This window comes from Columba livia, chromosome 15 (genome assembly GCF_036013475.1).
Source record: "Columba livia isolate bColLiv1 breed racing homer chromosome 15, bColLiv1.pat.W.v2, whole genome shotgun sequence".
NCBI lineage: Eukaryota > Metazoa > Chordata > Aves > Columbiformes > Columbidae > Columba > Columba livia.
In genome coordinates, this window is record NC_088616.1 from 8,413,988 (window position 1) to 8,431,966 (window position 17,979).

General features: G+C 49.1%; 1 protein-coding gene across 18 annotated transcripts in view; it reads left to right on the top strand.

Annotated features, from left to right (window-relative positions):
* CAPN15 (calpain 15) overlaps window positions 1-17,979 on the top strand; it is a 64,393-nt gene that overhangs the window by 8,995 nt on the left and 37,419 nt on the right. For 2 of the 18 annotated variants that reach the window (XM_065030984.1, XM_065030993.1), the window contains 5 exons: window positions 2,727-3,126; window positions 3,215-3,403; window positions 5,992-6,032; window positions 7,664-7,809; window positions 13,477-13,796. In XM_065030984.1, coding sequence (XP_064887056.1) covers window positions 13,621-13,796 — 176 coding nt within the window. In that variant the 5' untranslated portion in view covers window positions 2,727-3,126; window positions 3,215-3,403; window positions 5,992-6,032; window positions 7,664-7,809; window positions 13,477-13,620. Of the gene's footprint in view, window positions 1-2,726; window positions 3,127-3,214; window positions 3,404-5,935; window positions 6,033-7,663; window positions 7,810-13,476; window positions 13,797-17,979 lie in introns of those variants that run through there. The other 16 variants (XM_065030992.1, XM_065030990.1, XM_065030989.1 and 13 more) reach the window with 16 other exon arrangements.

Genomic DNA, 17,979 nt, shown 5'->3' on the forward strand with positions numbered 1-17,979 from the left:
TGTGGCGTTTCCTCTTGCTCTGGAAAAAATGCTGCTGCCCTGGTGCCTGGGCAGAAGGGAGAAGGGGGAGCCCTGGAAAGGAAATAAGATCCAAAGAAATGTGTCACCAGCAGAAAGAGCAATTGTTTTCCTGCATTTATATTGCAGAGCATTGTCCTGTTCAGGCAGCTGATGTTTGACAGCCAAGATAATACATTTATATTGATGTAATTAGCCGGACGTGGAGTTTGCTGAATGGCTTGGGGGCAGCATGCTTTTCAGTCTAACTCTTGCAAATAGATCAGTGAGGACTGGAAAGCTGCCGTGGGTTGCTAGAATTGGCCCTTTGGGTTTCTGGAGGTTGAGTACATAACTGCTGATATTTCCTATTGTGCTGTACCCTGCCTATTTGAAAAGAAAATAACTTGAGGGAATGTGGGGCTATTTTTGCCAGCTTGAGATGATCAAGTTTGATTTCTAAAAACTGAAGCTGAGTCTTTAGGCTTGCACATTAAAAACAGTATTGGAACCATATCTCTGTTCCTCTACAAATGCATGCCTGTGTACTTTGCCAATAGTGTAAACTCTAATGTGTTTTCACAAAAAAAAAAAGAAAAAAAAAAAAGGAAATAGCTTTTCTGTTCCTGCAATGCAGCCCCTTTTGTAACAAGCCAGGGTGCTCACCAAATGCTGTGGGCCTGAACAGTGTCAGCATTCCCGGAGGGTGACAACTGCTCTGTGTCAAGGAGGCCAAGCTGGCGTCTCACCTCACTCCTGGGATTGGCAGCCCCTTCCAAAGCTGCAGGGTTATCAATACACATTGGCTTTGGTAACATGAGACCAAGACCTTACAGAAAGCTGTCGCACCCCCCTCCAGTGATATCGCCCAGCTGCATTGCCAGCGTGGCTCTTCCTGCAGCACTGAAGTTTGCATCTTGTTCCCGGCGCCAGCCCAGATGATTTTGCTTTACTGTAGATATCACAGGCAGCTTCCCAGCTTGGGTTGTGTTCTTCTGACAGCAGAAGGTCCTTCTGCTCCTGTAACAAAAAGGTTTGCAAAGACTCGCAGGCAGCTTTGCTGAGCAACCAGTTAACTCCCCCGTATTTGTGCTGGTCCGTGGAAGTGGGAACATGGCACGAGGGCCTCTGTGTGCTGGGCCGTGTCCTCCCCACCCTGGCAGCTCTGCCCTCTGGAGAGGCTGCAGCACTGATGTGCTCAAGGTCTTGCTCTCCAACTTGTCTGTATCAGTCGCCTGCCTGTCGCACTCTGACCAGCGGGCAGAGCTCAGGCAATCATTGGAATTTCAGCACAGCCAAAAGGCTTTATTTTAAGCTGCTGGGTGTTAAGCGGTTTCTCTTCCCGGCTCATGCGTATGTGAGTGTGTCTCCTACAAGAAAAATGACGTGGTGTCATGTAGGCTGATGTAGGCGTTGTGGGGTGCTCTGTCCTCTGGTGTTTGTCTCACTAGCTCTCCTCGTGAGCCTTAAGCCTTTGCAGGGAGCAGGAGCGACTCGACTGAGTGCTGTGGAGATGCTGTGGGCCTGGACCTCCCTGTGTAACCAGTGCTGTACAGAACCTTGGGCTAAAAGGACCAGGGTTGTCCTTTTGAACCTTCATCAGTCCCTTATTTACTTTTTACCGGTCCCTGAGTAGTGTCTCTTGCTCTCTCCGAAACATTCTCCATTTGCCGGTTTGATTCCGTTAGCAGCACAAGTCCAGGCGTTCATCATAGCTCGCCTTTTCCTCACTGCCTGGAAATCTCAGTGGTGCAGAGCACTGGAAGAGAAAAGCTCTTTGTGAATTCACCATAACTTACCCCAGGGGCATCACGCTGCACCTCATGGTGTGGCTGTGGGGAGGGCGGGCAAGGTGGTGGGGGCAGAACTGGGTCCGTTGATGCTGCGTGCTTCTGCCAGGCTGTCGGGGATTGGCTCAAGGAGCACAGACATGAGTCCACCAAGCAACTGTACGAGCAGAGCCCATTTTAGTTGACATAAGTAGGCCTTAGTTAGCTTGTCTGTTAGGCCGTGGGAAAGGGGGGAATGGAAAAGTACTAACTAAGGCAGGGTCAGGATATTTTTGAAGATATAAGAGTCAGAAGAATGCGGGATGCGCATAGCTAGCTAAACCCAAGTAGGTGGAGTAAGTAAATGTGCTTAGCCTATTAGATAGAGACAAGTATGCATAATTATGGTATTTGGTATAGATGCACGCTATCTCGGGCAATAAAGTTGAAGTATGCTTTATCACTCATATTGAGTCGGCTGCATTTCTTCCTCCGTCCGCTCGGGTCTGGAACTCTGATGGGACTTTTCTCTGCACCAGGCTCCTAAAGAGGGTCGGTGATCATGTTCTGGCTCAATCCTTATTTGCTTTTTTGCTCCACCCTCAATCTAAAATAGAGAAAGTGAGAGAGTGTGGTGAACCAAACATCTATGGACAAGGGTTCTTGTTGCCTCCATCTGATAAAAGCCCATCCCAAAGGAGACAGCACTTTCACAGTGTGTGAATTTCATTAAAATAGGTTGTTTTGAGAACAGAGAATATGAAGTGGGAAGGGGGAATGTCTTGGGGGAGGGAGGTTTACCGAGGCAAGCATTCAAATGTTGTGTCTTCTGGGGGTGGGATGGGCACGTTTGACATAATCAGAGGAATTTGTACTTTTGAATTTCCAGTAGATGTAACCACTAATGATGTCCTGGCCATGCAGAGTAATTAACATCTGTTTCTGTATTTGAACATTCAGGCAGTGTGCCCCTCCAGACATCCCTGCGTTCACAACAGACCCCTTGGGAGATTGTGCCCTGTTGCTGATTGTTGAGAGCTGTCCAGAATCCTTCTCGTTAAGATCCTGCTGTGCTCCTGAGGCGTTGCGTTACCTGGTACGACGACAGCTCTCACCAGAATGCTAAGCAGCAGCCGCCGTCAGAGAGAGTAAGGCCAGTGGTGGGAATAGAACTGTGAAGTCACCGTCAAAGGTCCTGAAACCACGAGTGAAGAATCCAAGTGGACCTAAAAGCAGACCAGTTCCTGTCTCCAGGTGGGACTGCGCTCCAGCCTGTCGCCAGCCGGATGCCGTGGGAAGCACAGAGCCTTCTGAGAGCTGCTGTTCGAGTGGATGCTGATTGAGTGGCCTAAAATGTGAGGTTGGTTCCGTCTGCTAGTGCGATGCTGATAGGCCTGGAGTCTCAGCAGCTGTTGATTCTTATGTGCATTTCTGCCCTCTCTGTTCAGCAGCCTGGTGCAGCCCCCGCTCTTCTAGCAGGCTTGGTGTGCGGCCAGCGGCTCTGCGCAGAGACCATCTAGCATGCTCCTCCAGCCGGGCCACTCAGCGGGTGCCAACAGCAGCCGTTTGGTTCCAGGGACACCAGGCTGACTTCACACCAACCGGGCATCGGACCTGCAGAGCAGAAACTGGGCTGGGTGAGAGGCTTTTCTGACTGCAGTTGGCTCTGGGCTGCGAGTGGCTGAAAGGAAAAGACCTTTTCTGGTTTTTAGGCACGGTTACTCTGCTTCTTGTCTTCCATGCCTCTCGTTCTTGTCTTGTTTTGATTTCTTCTTTGAGTGTTTCCCTTGCTGTCTGTGTGAAGGCCACGTGCTCTTATGGGTGGGGACAGTGGTGTCCCCTGGTTTTCTCGTGGAAAAAAAGAAACTGTAAGAGTGGAACGGAAAATGTGGACTTTTCCAGGACCTCGCAGTCTATAACCGTGGAAACTGCATGACCGTCCCAGGGTGTGTTTGAGGCAGTGCGAGGGCAAGGAAATACATTAATCTGTGAAACTCTGCATTGCTTTGCTTGCAATAATCACAGTGCCACAGCAGATTCCAGCCCAGGACTGGGGCAGAGAGATGAGGGTGAGTGTGGTGTACCTGCTGTGGCTGGGCTGCTCTCAGCCTGGTGATTCAGAGCTTGCACTGCAGGGACAGGATGAGGTGGTGGGAAGCTGCTCTGAGCCTGTACCTTCATGATAGCTTGTGATTTCCACGGCAGAAGAGTGTCTGATGGTGGTGTCCTTGCGCTCAAATGAGCCAGGCTGATGTGGTCTTATCCCAGCCAGGTTTTTGGATCAATTGAATGCACACTAGTGTGCTGCGTGTTGGCCGATCTGGTCTGCCTGGATGTTTATGAGCAAGCTGGAGTCTCCATGTGAGTTTGGTGTCCAGCTTCAGCAGAAGGTCTGCAGGAATCTCTTGCAGTTTGCGGTATGTGAAGCCAGACCATGAGCACTTTGGCCTTTGGGTGGTGACTGTCACCAGGCAGGTGTTGGCTGAGATCTGTGCCCTGGCTAGTCCTCAACTGTGGGAGGGATGAAGTAACATTCCTGCTCTTGGATCACTTTTGATGCAGCCTTAGGGTGTGTTGTGAATGCTACTGCAGTTGTGCAAAGCCCTTGTTCCCGTTGCCTGACCTTGCCATGCCGGGTGCTTCAGCAAGCAGGGCCTGGTGGAGGGAGGGTTGGGGGTCTGCAGCCCCACACGAGGCTGAGGCAACTGGATGTGTCTTGGAAGGCATTTGAGAGTGACTCCTGTAATGTGATCTCCTCTGCATCTGCCTGGTTGGGTTAATGGGAGTTCAGCACGCAGCCAACTGGTCTTGGTTAAGAGGCCAGCTCCATCGCTGTGTGGGGAGGCATGCTGGATGGCTCGTTAGGGCTGGGTTTACTGTAGCAAAAGCAGCTTTTTACTCAAAGCATCTGCGTTACGTTTCAGCTCTTTCATCTTAGAGTACAGCAGTTTCCTCATGTGATCATTATATTTGTTCAAATAACTGCTCTCATGGGCAAATATTGCTTAAGGCGTCGTGTAATTGAACACATCCCACAGTTTCAGCTGTATTGGTGTAGCTGAAGAGGAGCCGCTTGTGACAGACAATAAGCTAGTGTAGCTACTGTGGTGAGAAAAGGGGAGTATTGTAGTGGTGTGGGGCAGTGTTACATCTCTGTCACTTCAGTTGTACCAGGTGTGATTCTACTTATATAATTTCAGTTATGATATGATTTCCTAAGAGCAATAATGGCATGGGTACAACATCAGTATGCAAAAGGATTCATGTGTTTTTCAGGATGGCCCAGGACAGAGCACAGGTGTAATCTGGAGGTGGAGATGGCTAAGCAGTGATGTGATGTTCTCCATTAGGTTATCACACTGAGCTGTGCTGCAAAAGGAGCTGTCTTCTTGCCCTCTCTGGGTTTCACTGTCTCTGTCCTACGTTCCTTGTCCTTGCAGAGATGGCAGCAGCCTCTTGTGCAGTTCTCAGTGATTCTTATGCGTTTGTCTCTCGGTTATTTCTGGTGGAAATGCCAAATGCCACTGTTGTCTGTCAGGTGTGTCCTACCTCTGTGCTTGCCTGAGGCACAGCCAGATATGTGGTGGTTTAAATCTAGGGCATTTGGTTGAAAATTGGGACATGGTGTCCAACTGAAGCTGGGAAAGTCCAAACTGCATACAAATGGCAGAAGGAGGCACTCAGGTACCACTGCCCTTGTGGCTTTGGACAGGGTGGTGCGGTGAAGTCTGGGAGCTGTGTCTTGTGAGAGATGCAGCTGGACATGGCTTGGACAAATTATATATTTACGGTCTGTCTAATCTGTGTTAGAATTAAAGGTGTGGCTGGAGGGTCTGGGAACAGTGTGCTCAGGGGACATCTGCTCCACCTCCTGTCTCTGGGACTTCGCTTTCAAAGTCTGTGTCCTGGGCTTTTGTTGGCTGCGAGACTCTGCTTCTTGCTGCAACTCTTTTCCCCTTCCTCCTGCAGTGACCAGCTCTTCGGCTGCTTATCTTTCAGCTTAGCATGATCTGAAGATATCCCTGGCGTCCTTTTGGGTATGACCTTGTGTTTGTGTTATGCCGGGACACCTGTGGCTCTCTGTGAATTCAGCTTGCTGAGTGATGGGGAGGAACTTGGTGGGTCATCAGGTCCAGTTCCCTGCTGCTGAAGACAGTCATCTCTTGCAGGTCCTGAACTTGTCCAGGAGCTCATTGTTGGAACTAACTCTGTGCTTTTCCCCCAGTGCTTCTGGAGCAGCCAGTCCAGAGATCTGCTCTTTGAAAGGTTAGAAACCCTCCTCTGACTTCCAGCCTCCAGCTTTCCTGGGCTCGTTTATTGTACTTGTGCCATTGCAGAGTGTCATCTTGCAGATGAGAGATGACTTGCAAATTTTTTTCTTTCCCTGGTTTGCTGTAACCTTTATGTCCTGCACCAGTCATGGCTCTCAATGCAGATTTGTTCTGGAAATATCTTGGAAACTACTTTGTTTTTCCTTTTCTTCTTTTTGGGAGGTTGGTTTTGCTGGGCCCGTTTATTTCTGTGTTGTGCTTTCGAGTGTTTTAAATGCAGATGGGGTTCTGAGCTGGATAGTCTGGGAATGTTAGCGAGTACAGAAGAGCACTTTTTGCGCTACTGTCACTTTTGTCTTCTCTTTTAATGCTTGTCCTTGCTACTTGTGCCATCTTGCCCCTTCAGGAGGGAGAGATCTTGTCAGAAACAGTCGAATCAAGGTGAACCTGATAAAGCAGTGTACTAAAGAACCAGTGCCTGGCTCTTACTCGTGGCTCTTATTCATGTTTATCTCTAGCTGTGAATGTGCAATAACAACAGTTCTGTTCTGCACAGGCTGGCACAGCCTCAGACATGAAGATCTGCTGTTTACCAATCAACACTCTGCTGCAAGTGAGAAAGGGGAAAGAAACATTTCATTGCTACTGGGTTACCCAGAGTGTAGTTAAACCTTTCCGAAAAAGAGGAAACTAAGAGCACGTGTGTTACTCAATGCATTTTTTCCTGGCAAGAGTCCTGTGTGTCTGTTCTTCCTGCAAAGCCTCCCTGCTTATGCTACTTCCCATTAAATCTATAGCATATTGGTAGCAGGCAAGTAACAGCTTCCTGTTTTTATAATGCAGCTGGTCTCAGCAGGCAGTCTGTTGAGGTGGTTTTTCAGCCTGGTGTGTTTTGTAGCTGGGGCAGTCTGCGGGCTGAGTAGGATGACAGAACTCTGCTACGAGAATTATAAATACAGGGAGGAAAAGATCTGGAAATTAGATGGGCTGGTAAAGCTTCCCAAGATGGGATGCTGTGGCTTGTCTTGTTTTGTTTCTTCCTCTTGTCTGTGTTTCTGTGGCATTACCGAGATGTTGCTAATGAGAGGAACCCTGCCAGCCCACACAGGCTTTTGTTAACACTGCACTCAAAAGTCAGCCCCAACTGGCTAGTAAACTGGAGGATGCAAGTGGCTCATTACACTTTATTGAAGCGATGTTAATTGACTTAATAGAGCACTAGGGTTTTGGAGATTTGGTTGTGTTGTTTTTGTTTTTTGTTTAAGTGTGTACGCAATGCATTTGTTGCCATTTTCATGCTTGTTCAGAAAAGGACCTTCTTGTTCTTCTCCATCTGTCAGTGGAGACAGGTTTTGAAGTTAACCCTTATTTTGAAGAAAACTTGTCCACTGCTTCTCCCTCTTTTTCTCCCTGTAGCTTGTAATTGAGATGCTGATTGCCCTTTCAAATCACTCTCTCAAAGTGACCGTGATAGATTTCCAGTAGCTCACTGGATAATCCGTCACTGGTTTACAGTGTCCTGTGCAAAGGAAAAGAGAAAACTTTTTTCAGACTTTGATGGTAGTTGCTTTGTGGCTAAGTTGGCTCTACAATAAATCTACTTTTCCTATCAATCTTTCACTTCAGGCTTTGGACACCTCTTCCTCTGCCTGCACACTTGTGAAGAGTCAGTGCTGGGCATTAAGTGCAGCTCAGCCCAACTCAGCTGCTGTCTATGAGTTTCTTCTGTGTTAAAGTTGGGCCAGAACCAGTTTCAAGGCAGCTAGAAGAAGGTAAAGATTCTCAAGCTTGCCTTTGCATGTTAATGTCCGTGGCCAAAAGGATGTGCTGCTGTTCTGGACTTTGTTAAAGTGTAGCATGAAGTGTGAGGTCCTGTCGTGTGATGGTCTAGGGCTCCAGGTTAAGTTATCTTGTTACCTCATTAAGAGCCCATCTGGAAAACTGTTTCCAGGCAGCTAATTTCATCCGATGATATCTCTGTGCAAGTAGCACGCCAATCTTGTTTCTCACCATGATTTGGAAAACAGCTAATTTGCAGCTTTCAGTCCCCTAGATTTCCTCTAAGGCCAGAACATCTGACTCACCCCTCTTCTCTCAGCCCTGCTGCCCCATATCAAACATTTGGGTGGTTAAGTTTTGCCCTTCTCTCCATTTCCCTGTCCTCCCATTTGCAGTGCTTGCACACTGCCTGTCGTCCTAGTGCCTTGTGATTGTGAACACTTCGTGGCCCTGGGAGGCAAGACAGCGCTTTCTGAGTCACAGGACGATTCCCCGAGTCACACAGGAAGCTCTGTGGTGGAGCACGAGGGCTGAAAAGGCTCCCACATCGCAGCTGAGGGTGCCAGCTGCTGGCCCATCCTTCCTGTTACACCTCTGCCTCAGTCTGTCCTTGGTGGTACCTTCCCACCCCTCCCTGCCAGAAGCTTTGCAAGGAACTGGAACTTGCTGACACCTTTTTTTCCTGCCAAGACTGCAGCACTTGGGCTGCCTTGTCCTGCTGGCTTGGCAGGTGAGGACAGGACAGAAGAGTAGCAAAACTTTGTTTCTGGTCACCAAGACACCAGCTTTGTGCAAGACACCTGCTTGGCTGCTTTGCATGATGGGTCTTGTGGGTGGTCACTGGAGTTCTTGCTGCACTTGAGCCATAGAGCTCTTATTGAGTCGCTGTTTAGCTTCCTGGCTTTCAATCTGTCCTGCATCTGTCTGAGGTGGATCTCTTGTTGTTCATCTGCTCTTTTCTCCCTGCCTTGTTGAAAAAGAGAGATTTTTCATGCTTTTTTCCCTGGGGCTACTTATTTTATCAGGATTGTCTCAGCCTGGTGACTGCAAGTCATGCTCTGCTTGGTGCTGGTACTCGGCTTTGCACATCCGCAGGTTCTGCCACCCTGCCCGGTGGAGCTGGGAGCCCAGCTGTGTATCAGTTGCTGCGCACACAAATGCTTGAGCTTCTTTCCTTGCTTGGCTGGCACGGCACACCATTAGGCCTCCACCCTGCATCCTTTTTTAGTTGTCCTGTGCCTGACCTCCTCTGTGACTTTAGAACCTCCTTACGCTGTCATGTCTCGTGCTGTGTCCCTCACCCGTCCCTGCACACAGTGCCCTGCCTATCCTGGACCCTGTGAGCACCTACCTACTTTGATGGTTTGTGGGGAGATCATTAGAGGACCATGTCTTCATGACATATGAAGTGATCTCCTCCAGCTTGATGCCCCAAGCCAGCTCAGCTCCTCCAGCTGCACCTCTGTGCCCCTGATCTACTTTGTGTTTAGGATGTGTGAGTTATGTCCTGCAGTCTCCAGAGAGGAGGCTGCTCCTGCCAGGGCTGTGTGTGGAGACTTGACATTCAAAGGTCTTCAGGAACCCATGTTTCTCTGTGCAAGCAACAGGTTGCATGGGAGTGAGAGCAGAGAGCTCCTTCTTTATGCTGAGGATGGTACCAGGTCCCAGCCTGTCTTAGTGCCCAGGCAGGGGCGTTCACACAGCAGAGGGAAGAGAAGAACTGGTACTTGCAGCTTCAGTCCTAGAAGAAAGTCTCCTGCTGTGTGGCTTCCTCTGGGCACAGCTTTGAGGGATGTTTTTCCCTCTGATACATGGTATGCCTTCTCCTGGGCCAGCTGCTGGCCCAGCACCTTGATCAAGAGCTCTCTGGTGCACGGAGTGGTTGTGTTTTCATTCCTGCATCTTCCCCGAATCAAGAGAGTAGCTCGGAGCTGACTTATTGATTGGTTGGGGGAATGGAGGAACTGATGAAGTGACCAAGTCTGATCCCTGAGTCTCAAGGCTGAGAAGAAAAATAAGTTGGAAAACTCAAGTAGGAGCTGAGCTGGCTTGTGCTGCATGGATGAATAAATTAATAAGAAAAGGAGTGTGGGGGATGTCCCATCACAAGGAGGGGGCTTCTGTACATGGGACCACCTGGGGTCAGTTTGCCTTGATGGATACTCAGTGGCCTGGAGCAGCTCCAGGGACATCGGTCTCTTTCTGCTGTGTGCCGAAGGGAAGAGCTCAGGGCTGGTCCTAGGAGGATCCTAGGAAGAGTTGGTCCTGCTGCTTCCTAGATATATTGAAACATGTGGGCTGGTTCCTTTTTTTTGTTTTCATTTTTTTCATTTCTGTCTTCTGAGCCAAAACCTACTTTGGAGTCTGAGGGAAGGAAAGGGGGTTGGGCAGACCCTGATCCCCACCCTTCCTGCCCGTTTTGCTTGGAGTGGTGTGACAGAAGAGCTGGGACTAAGGGGTCAATGGTGCTGGCTTGTAGTGAGGAACAGGGTTCCAGGTGACTGCACTGCTGTCCTGACAGCAGGAGGAACCTCCATGGGAAAGCTTTGCCATCCTGAGCTTGCTGTAAGTGCCGCCTGCTGGTGGGGCCGTTTGTGGAAGGGTCTGTCTCATGTACAGCAGATCAGGGTAGGTGGGTGTGAGTGCTTTGGAGGTGGAAAGATCAAATCTGGTTTTATTTTGAAAGCAATATTTTGGGAACAGTTACACAGTGTCAGTTGAAGCCCGGTAATTATTGCAGCTGCAAGGGGCAAAAAAACCAAAATCCAAACTCAGCATCTTGCTAAGATGCTTAACTGTTAATTTCCATGAGTGAGATCCACCCTTCTGAAGACACTTCAATCTGTTCACATTGTTGCTTCCTCTCCTGATTAGATAGGTGGAAGCAGTGCTTTATTAATTAGGAGGAAGATCCTGCTCCTTCGTACCAAGGCAGAGGAGCCTTTGGCAGTTTGCTCCCTGTCCAGACTGAAGCCTCCCCTATTCAGCACAGGTGATGTGTCTGCAGGGCATCTCCTGGGGCATCTCCCTGCTCACTGGGAGAAGTTCCTCAAAAATAAGGCTGAGTGCTTCCAGAGAGGCTTTCTTCTTTGTAGCCTTCTTTAAATGACCCCTTCTCTAGCTAGAGTGTAGTTTTCGTTCTCACATTTACTTCTTGCAGGCTCTTCATTTGCTTAGTGTTGGCCAGCGGCGTTTTCTGGCTCAGCGTGACGAGCACGCACGTGCTTTGCATTGAGCTATAATTCTGCTGCTCCTCCTGTTTTCAAACAGGTTCGTCCTCTCCCCTCCTTGGGTCAACATTCCCCCTAAATATCATTCATTGGCTGCTCTCACCTGGTGTGAGGGGTGACCCTGAAGAAAAGGATTTACTGCTCTGCCTGAAGAAATCCGATTTCACGCAGCGCTCACAGCCAAGCAGCCCACTTAGACCAGACAGTCCTGGAGATCACTACGAATTAGCTGGGTTATCCTCCACCTATTTATAGATCCTTTCCTCTCCCCAGCTTCACCCACCGTGGGATTTTACCGCACCGCTTTAAAGCAGTGGTGCCAGCCTCTCCTCTCCCCACAGAGTGTTTGCGTTGAGCTGCGGGCTCAGACCCCCTGGTGCAGACCTGGCAGAGGAGGATGGGCCAAGACAGGAGCAACACGTTGGGAACCAGCAGTAATGCGGGCAGCAGGCATGTCTCTCGCCTGTTGTGGTGAGCTAAAACTGGCGTTTCCGTGTGTAGGAGGAGGAAGCAAAAGGTTCTGCTTTTCCAGCTTGAGGAAGCGCTCGCAAACCAGCCTGTGGAATTGCTTTATTTAGCAGTAGCTCTGCTCGAGGAGGTGAAAAGGGTTATTAACTGACTGAGCATCCTGCCTTCTCTTTCGCTCAGCCTGCAGTAACTGGGCCTGTGTTTCTAACCTTCTTGCCTTTATTTACTTTATCGTGGTAGAAACCAGGTCTTGAGGTGAGAGCCCGACCTCCTAGCAGGGCTCTTAGTTGCATCCTCCGTGGCTTTGCTGCCGCTGTGCAGCGCGGCTGCGGGAGCTGTCGGGAGCTGCTGAGGGGTGCAGCAGAAAAGCCAGAGACACCGTAGGTGTGAGACAGCTGATATCTCCAGTTAGGCTTGAGCTGGTGATACTTGGAAATACGCTTTCCTTCACCTAGCTCGCTGTCATTTAGCCAGAAAATCGGATTTGTTACAAATTAACTGCTTGAATAGCAGGAAATGAGAGGGGAAGTGCCAGGGATCTGTTTTGGCTGGACCTGCAAAAATCAGTGAAATCTTGCTATTGGGCAGGTAGCAGGATGCAATGTGTGGAGATGTGTTGGCTGATGCACAGCAATTAGGCAGACGAAATAAAATTAGAAAACTGAGGGAGGGGAAAATGGAGGTTTTGGGCTCTTTTGTTTCTATTTTGTTAGTCCAGTCTTTGCAGGTTAGGGAGAAGAGACCATGACCGAGCAGTTAACATTCTCTAGCTAATGGCCTAATGCCGGCACATTAAGGTATTTAGCTCATAGCAAAACTGCACCTGCTCCTTGAGCTGCTGCATTCGAGAGTCGTTATCTCTCAAGGCCCTTCTTGATCCCTTAGAACAGTCCTGGGATTGAAAAACTGTATTTTAGGAGTCTTTGTTTCAGCCTTTTTACTGCACAAAGTAGTTTCTTCGGAAAGGTCTTTCTACAGTTCATTCATCTCTATAAATCCTGGTGGGTAATTGAATAAGCTCAGCTGTGCTAATTTTTTTCTTCTTCCTTGTTTCTTCTTTTTTGTTCTGTTAAATGTTCCCTTGATCCATTCCTCCTGACGCACATCCAGATTGCTGTGCCTTTTTCCTTTAAGAAGAGACATGTATGTTTAAACTTCTTTGAATACTAGAGGTCACAAAACATTTCTGTGGTTCATCTGTGTGGATGCTCAAAGAATAAGTTCTAAAAAGTAGGAAAGAAAGAGGGAGAAAAGGAAGAACAGTCAAATCCCCAAACCTTCTTCTGTGGGTAGGTGAATGCTCAGTATCAGCTAAAAATTGGCATCAGCCAAAAGAAAGTATTTCATTGCACTGTGTGAAATCATCACAGAAAGTGTTGTGCAGATGCCTAGTCTGTCAATTTTCAGCCTTACAGTGGTGTTAGTGGGGAACAGGAAAAGAGGGATAATTTATCTTATGTACAAGAAAAATATAATCTCCTTGCTGTGTACAAGCCATCAAATTGTACTCCTTGTAGCTGAGGTAACTAAAAACCTGGTGTGCCAGTCAGAGCTTGGAGCTTTCAGAATAACCTCTTGTGTGTGTGATTCTCAAGGGCTGCAGGTTTGGGCTCTGTGACTTGCTTCTCCCCTTTTCTGCCACATAACCGCTGTGCTGGCTCTGCTGGGCTTTTCTCCGTTAGCTGGGCTGCTGCCCTGAGCCTGGAACTGCTGGCACTTAACTGGGGAGAGCCTCTTCTGACAGCCCCGTACCCCCATCTCCAGGCAGCAAAAGCTCTATTCAGTGAAGTGGCCCTTCCTGTCCCAGTAAGCGCTGGGATGGGGATCCTGGTCAGAGCATGCATTAATAGGCTTCTAAAAATTGAGGGTTGTTGCTTAAATCATACCTTATCTTTCTCTCTCTTTCTTTCCTTTTTTTTTTTTTTCTCCTTTCTCTCTTTTTTTTTTTAAACTCTTGATCAGAACCGACCTTCCTTTCTCCAGTCTGTTGGGATCTTTACAGCAGCCCATGCCGCAGCGCCTCGCCTGTTCCACCCGAACTGCCCGTGCCACTGGCTTGGACCTAACCTAGGATAAATCTCAGCGTGGCCTGGGCAGGGGGGAACCATGGGGAGCTCTGCCTCATCGCTGGCCGCAGAGACGGAGTCGGACCATGGCTTCGCTAGCGCACCCTACCCGGGGCACCCAGCTGTGAGCTGGTATAGGAGTAGTCACAGTGGTCCCGTTTGGGAAAGTGCCCTTATAACGCGGCAGCATCAGCACTTACACCACCGGGTGCGAAGGTAAGGAGGAGGGGAAGGATCCTGCTCACCTGCTTACCTCTCAGCTTGAATCCAGGGCGGTGCGTTTGGGAAATAATTTGCATCCTATTGGGTGACAGGTCCTTTCGTTCAGAGGCTCAATTCATTTCCTCGTGAAAGCTAGAGCCAAATTTCCACTGATTTGAGTGATGCCAAGCCGCGTCCTTTTTACAGGGCTGCTGATGTCTCCTGCAGAATAGTCTGCAGGACTCATCCCAGCTCTTCCTCACTCACCTCAATTGTGAAGGTGGCTGCCTGGGAATGGGACCTCAGTTCTTTTAACAAGTTTGCCATGTTCTTGTGCCTCCTTTCTGACCTCCCAACTACACAGATGGAAGACTGTGCCTCCAGGTTGGGTGGCAACAAGTAGCAAGAATTTCTGAAAGCAAAAGAGCAAGAGAAACTGTTTTCATGCAAAAGCAGTTGAAATGCCTTGAATAGCAGATCCAGGGGAACGAAACACAGCAAAACAGAATTACTCTGGAAAAGAGCTCAGCGTTTCCAGTCCCCAATTTCTATTCCTCCTTGATGAAATCAGCACCTCAAATGTGTCTTTGAGTCATTGCCTCTGCCCCTTCCCCGTCAGCCACTTGCAGTGAGGAATTTTTCTTCACGTTGGAGGGCTGGTGTCCTGCATTCAATCCCTGACAGGTTGAGAGGTATGTCAGAAGCATCTAAAAATCCTCTGCCCAGGGGCTTGGCTACAGAGGCTGCTGTGTTTTGTGCTAATAATATTTGAGCCTTTGCCTAACGCCTGCTTTGTGTAGATTCCAGCCTGGTTGGGTGTTTGTACTTGCTTGAGTCTGAAGCTGCCAGTCTTTTAGGAATAGCTGCTTGCTTCTGAGCATCCCTGAGCTGTTGTGGCTTTCTACTGGAGGCGTTTGCTGTGATGGTCACATAGTATCTGTTGTGTAGTTCTCGTTTTCTTGCCTTTCTGCTGCCGCGAGTCCCAGAATCTGATCACAGTGCCTGGTGCACAACTCTGGGATACTCCGAGGCAAGTGCCGTCACGCTTTGCTCCTGTGTAGCTCTGTCTTGGATTTCCTTGTTGAGCTGCTAACAGTGTGAAACCAATTAGCTCTTGTCTTCACTCTCAGTCATGGGCTTCAGTTCCTAGCAATGCCCAAGAGGCCTTTAAAGAGGCTATTTTGTGCAGTTCCCAACGTCTGTTGCTGTGTGTACCAACCTGGGTGGCTAACCCACAGTTCTGGTCAGTGATCTGTGCTGTTTAGATTTGTCCCCTGTAGTTTAGAGGGATCCTGTGGACAGACCTGGATCCTTCCTGCTGGATTATTTCTTCCAGACTGCTGGTTTTTCCTCTGTTGCCTTGCAAGAGTTGGGGAAGGTGTCGACGTCTCACTGATGAATATCTGGTATGCCTGTGTACAGCCAGCACTGAAAAGAGCTTCCAGTGCAAAGCTGGCACTGGGCACTGAAAAGATTGTGTCTCTGCAGTCTCACGTTCGCCAGCTGTGACTGTTCATGATTTGAAGTCTGTAGCTTGGAGAATCTTGAGGAACTAAATCAAATCTTGACATATGGAAATACATTTCCTGAACAACCAGCCTTCATGGTGGAGCAAATGTTGGGGCAAGAACAGGAACTGCTGGTCTCAGCGCGGATAAAGCCAGTGTCCTGCTAGGACAAGAGTGTTTTTTCTGATAATTATGTATTTCCCATGCTAAAGGGAGAAGAGAACTCAGCCTGGCTAAGCGCCACATGGTTCCTGGATACAGGAAAATCGCTGGCCATGATTCACTGAGCAGTGAATTGCATGGGAAGAACCCGCTTTAGGCAGCGATTATGGAAGTGGGAAGACCTGCTGAGATCAGCCAGGCTATCAGGCATCAAAGTATCCGCGGTTCCCATGGTGAGATGGGTGAAGAAGGTTGATTTCCAGAGGGGAACAGATAAATATATTCCTTTAAAAAATTAAGTCAGTCAATAGAACAAGTCAGGGTATGTAGCCCTGCCTCTGAATGTTCTCGTCTCTGGAGTCCTGTAGTGCAGGAAGGAAGTGGAGTCCTGGGGAGTCAATTTGAGGCTGGGCAGGAGTTCTGGGATAGACTTTGCTTTTCCTGCTGGTTTCCTGTCCCTGCCTGCGGCCGCCTTCAGAACTGATAACACTTTGGCCGCTCTAGAGCGACACGGAGCCAAACCTGCTCTGGTCTGTCTCGTGCCTTGGGGATGAATGCAGACCTTCCTTGGCAGGAAAACAGGCCTGCAAGTACTTCACAAGTGACTTTGGTCTGTACTTGGTGGGGGAGTTGGGGGAGGCTTCCCTCACAGTGGGGTGGGAACAAGGGAAGAAATCACTGCTGGTTGGCTTTCAAGATGTTAGAAGCTGCGAGGAGCCTGCAGTGTCTCTGGTTGCCTGGGTGAAGCTGGTGGTCTGGAGTGCCCTGTCTGCTGAAGACAGATGGACATGAAGGAGAAAAAATGAGTCTGTAGAAACAGTAGACTTGTGATATCCAGATTTGAGTCCCTGGTCTCTCCTGGACCAGGCTGCACAGTTATATGCAAGTGTTATATGCATTTTAGTTAGAGCGATCTTGTTGCCAAGATATCATCTTAGGGCAAAGATGTTGCTTTTAAATACATTCTTGGTAATTGTGTTTAGCCATACAAATTCTGGCTTAGTTACAAGTCCCCTTGGACACCTCCTTGCCCATGTGCTTTAAGAGTGTTTCGCCCAAGCTGTTGTTGGATGAGAGCCTTCAGCTGAGCCTACAGACCCATCACAGCTGAGCTTCCCAACATGCTAAACCCTTCATGAAGCTGTGAGCAGCAAGGCTGGATGCTGGCTGACACAGCTCTGTTGATGCTGCTGCAGGTGAACGGTTTGGGAGCTATGGGCTCGTGGTGGCTTCTCTTGCTGCCGCTGGAAGTGGCAGTGGCAGCCCTCCACATCTGTAAGGGCTTCGCAGGGAATTTGAGCACTAAAGTCTCACCCAGATGAGATTAAGGGAGTGTTTCTGTTCACCTAGTCTTTATTCCCCAGCATTTGTAAAGAGAGACAACAAGGTCCTGTCCTGGTCAAATTCTTGATGGTTGCCTTCTGCAGGACCAGAGACGTGGGGCCCTTCCCTCTGGAGCTGCGGTGTTGCTGTGGTGAGGTGTCTGCCGGAGCTGGGCACGTGTTAGCACCAGGCTGCTGGGCTGGCAGCGTCCCAGGGGTGCACAGCGCTTTGGATGCGTGCGCAGGGTTCACGGCACTGAGGGGTGCTCGAGTTCTTTCGACCCAGGAGAGGCTTTTGGGAAAACCGGTGCAAGATCTGTGCAGCTGGATCTGAGCGCCTCTGCCCACCACCCTGTTTGGCTGAATCTCCCTGAGGTGTTTCATTTTCCAGAATATGCATTTTCTGGGATTTCCCGCAGCATTCTGCAAAGGCTTTGTATTCTTCTATAAAAACCTCTTCAGAATGAAATACCTCTGGGCCTCAATAACTGTGGAGGGAGAAACAGACTGTTTGGTTTTTTTAAAATGCTAAAAATATATAAATCCCTCTGCTTTTAGAGAGAAGCGAGAACCGCTTTTGTTGTTGGCAGCTGGTGGGAGGGCACTTGCTGGGCCACCCACCTGCTCCCCAGAGGTACCACTTACTTCTGGAGAGAAACCCAGAGCAAGGCACCCGTGGCCTTGGTGTTTGGGAACTCCATGGCTTAAATGCATGAAAAGCAGCAAGTCAAAACTGCTGGGTAGCATCACACAGTCCTGTCTTGGGGTCTTCGAGCTGTCTTTAGGCTGGTGGAGATGTTAATAACGGGACAGTGTGTTGTGGCACTTCACCTCCAATGACAGCATAAGCAGAACTGTTACAGAATCAGAGAAGCATTTGTTTGGAAAAGACCTTTAAGATCCTTGACTCAGCTGTTAATGTAGCACTATCCAGTCCAGCTCTAAACCATGTCCCTAAGAACTTCATCTGTGCATCTTTTAAACATCTCCAGGGATGCAGAGGACGTATTCCTTGTTGGGGAAACCAAGGCCCAGAGGAGAAGTGAGATGTCTGGGAAGAAAAGCTACTGGTAGAGCATCAGGTGACGCTGCAGCATTTCCCTGTTTCTGTTTTCTGTCACGGGACCTCAGGTCAGGCCTCAGCCTCTGGTGGGGCAGCGTCCGTGCTCTTTGGGGTACAGTTACCCCAACAGAGCTGGGCCTGGC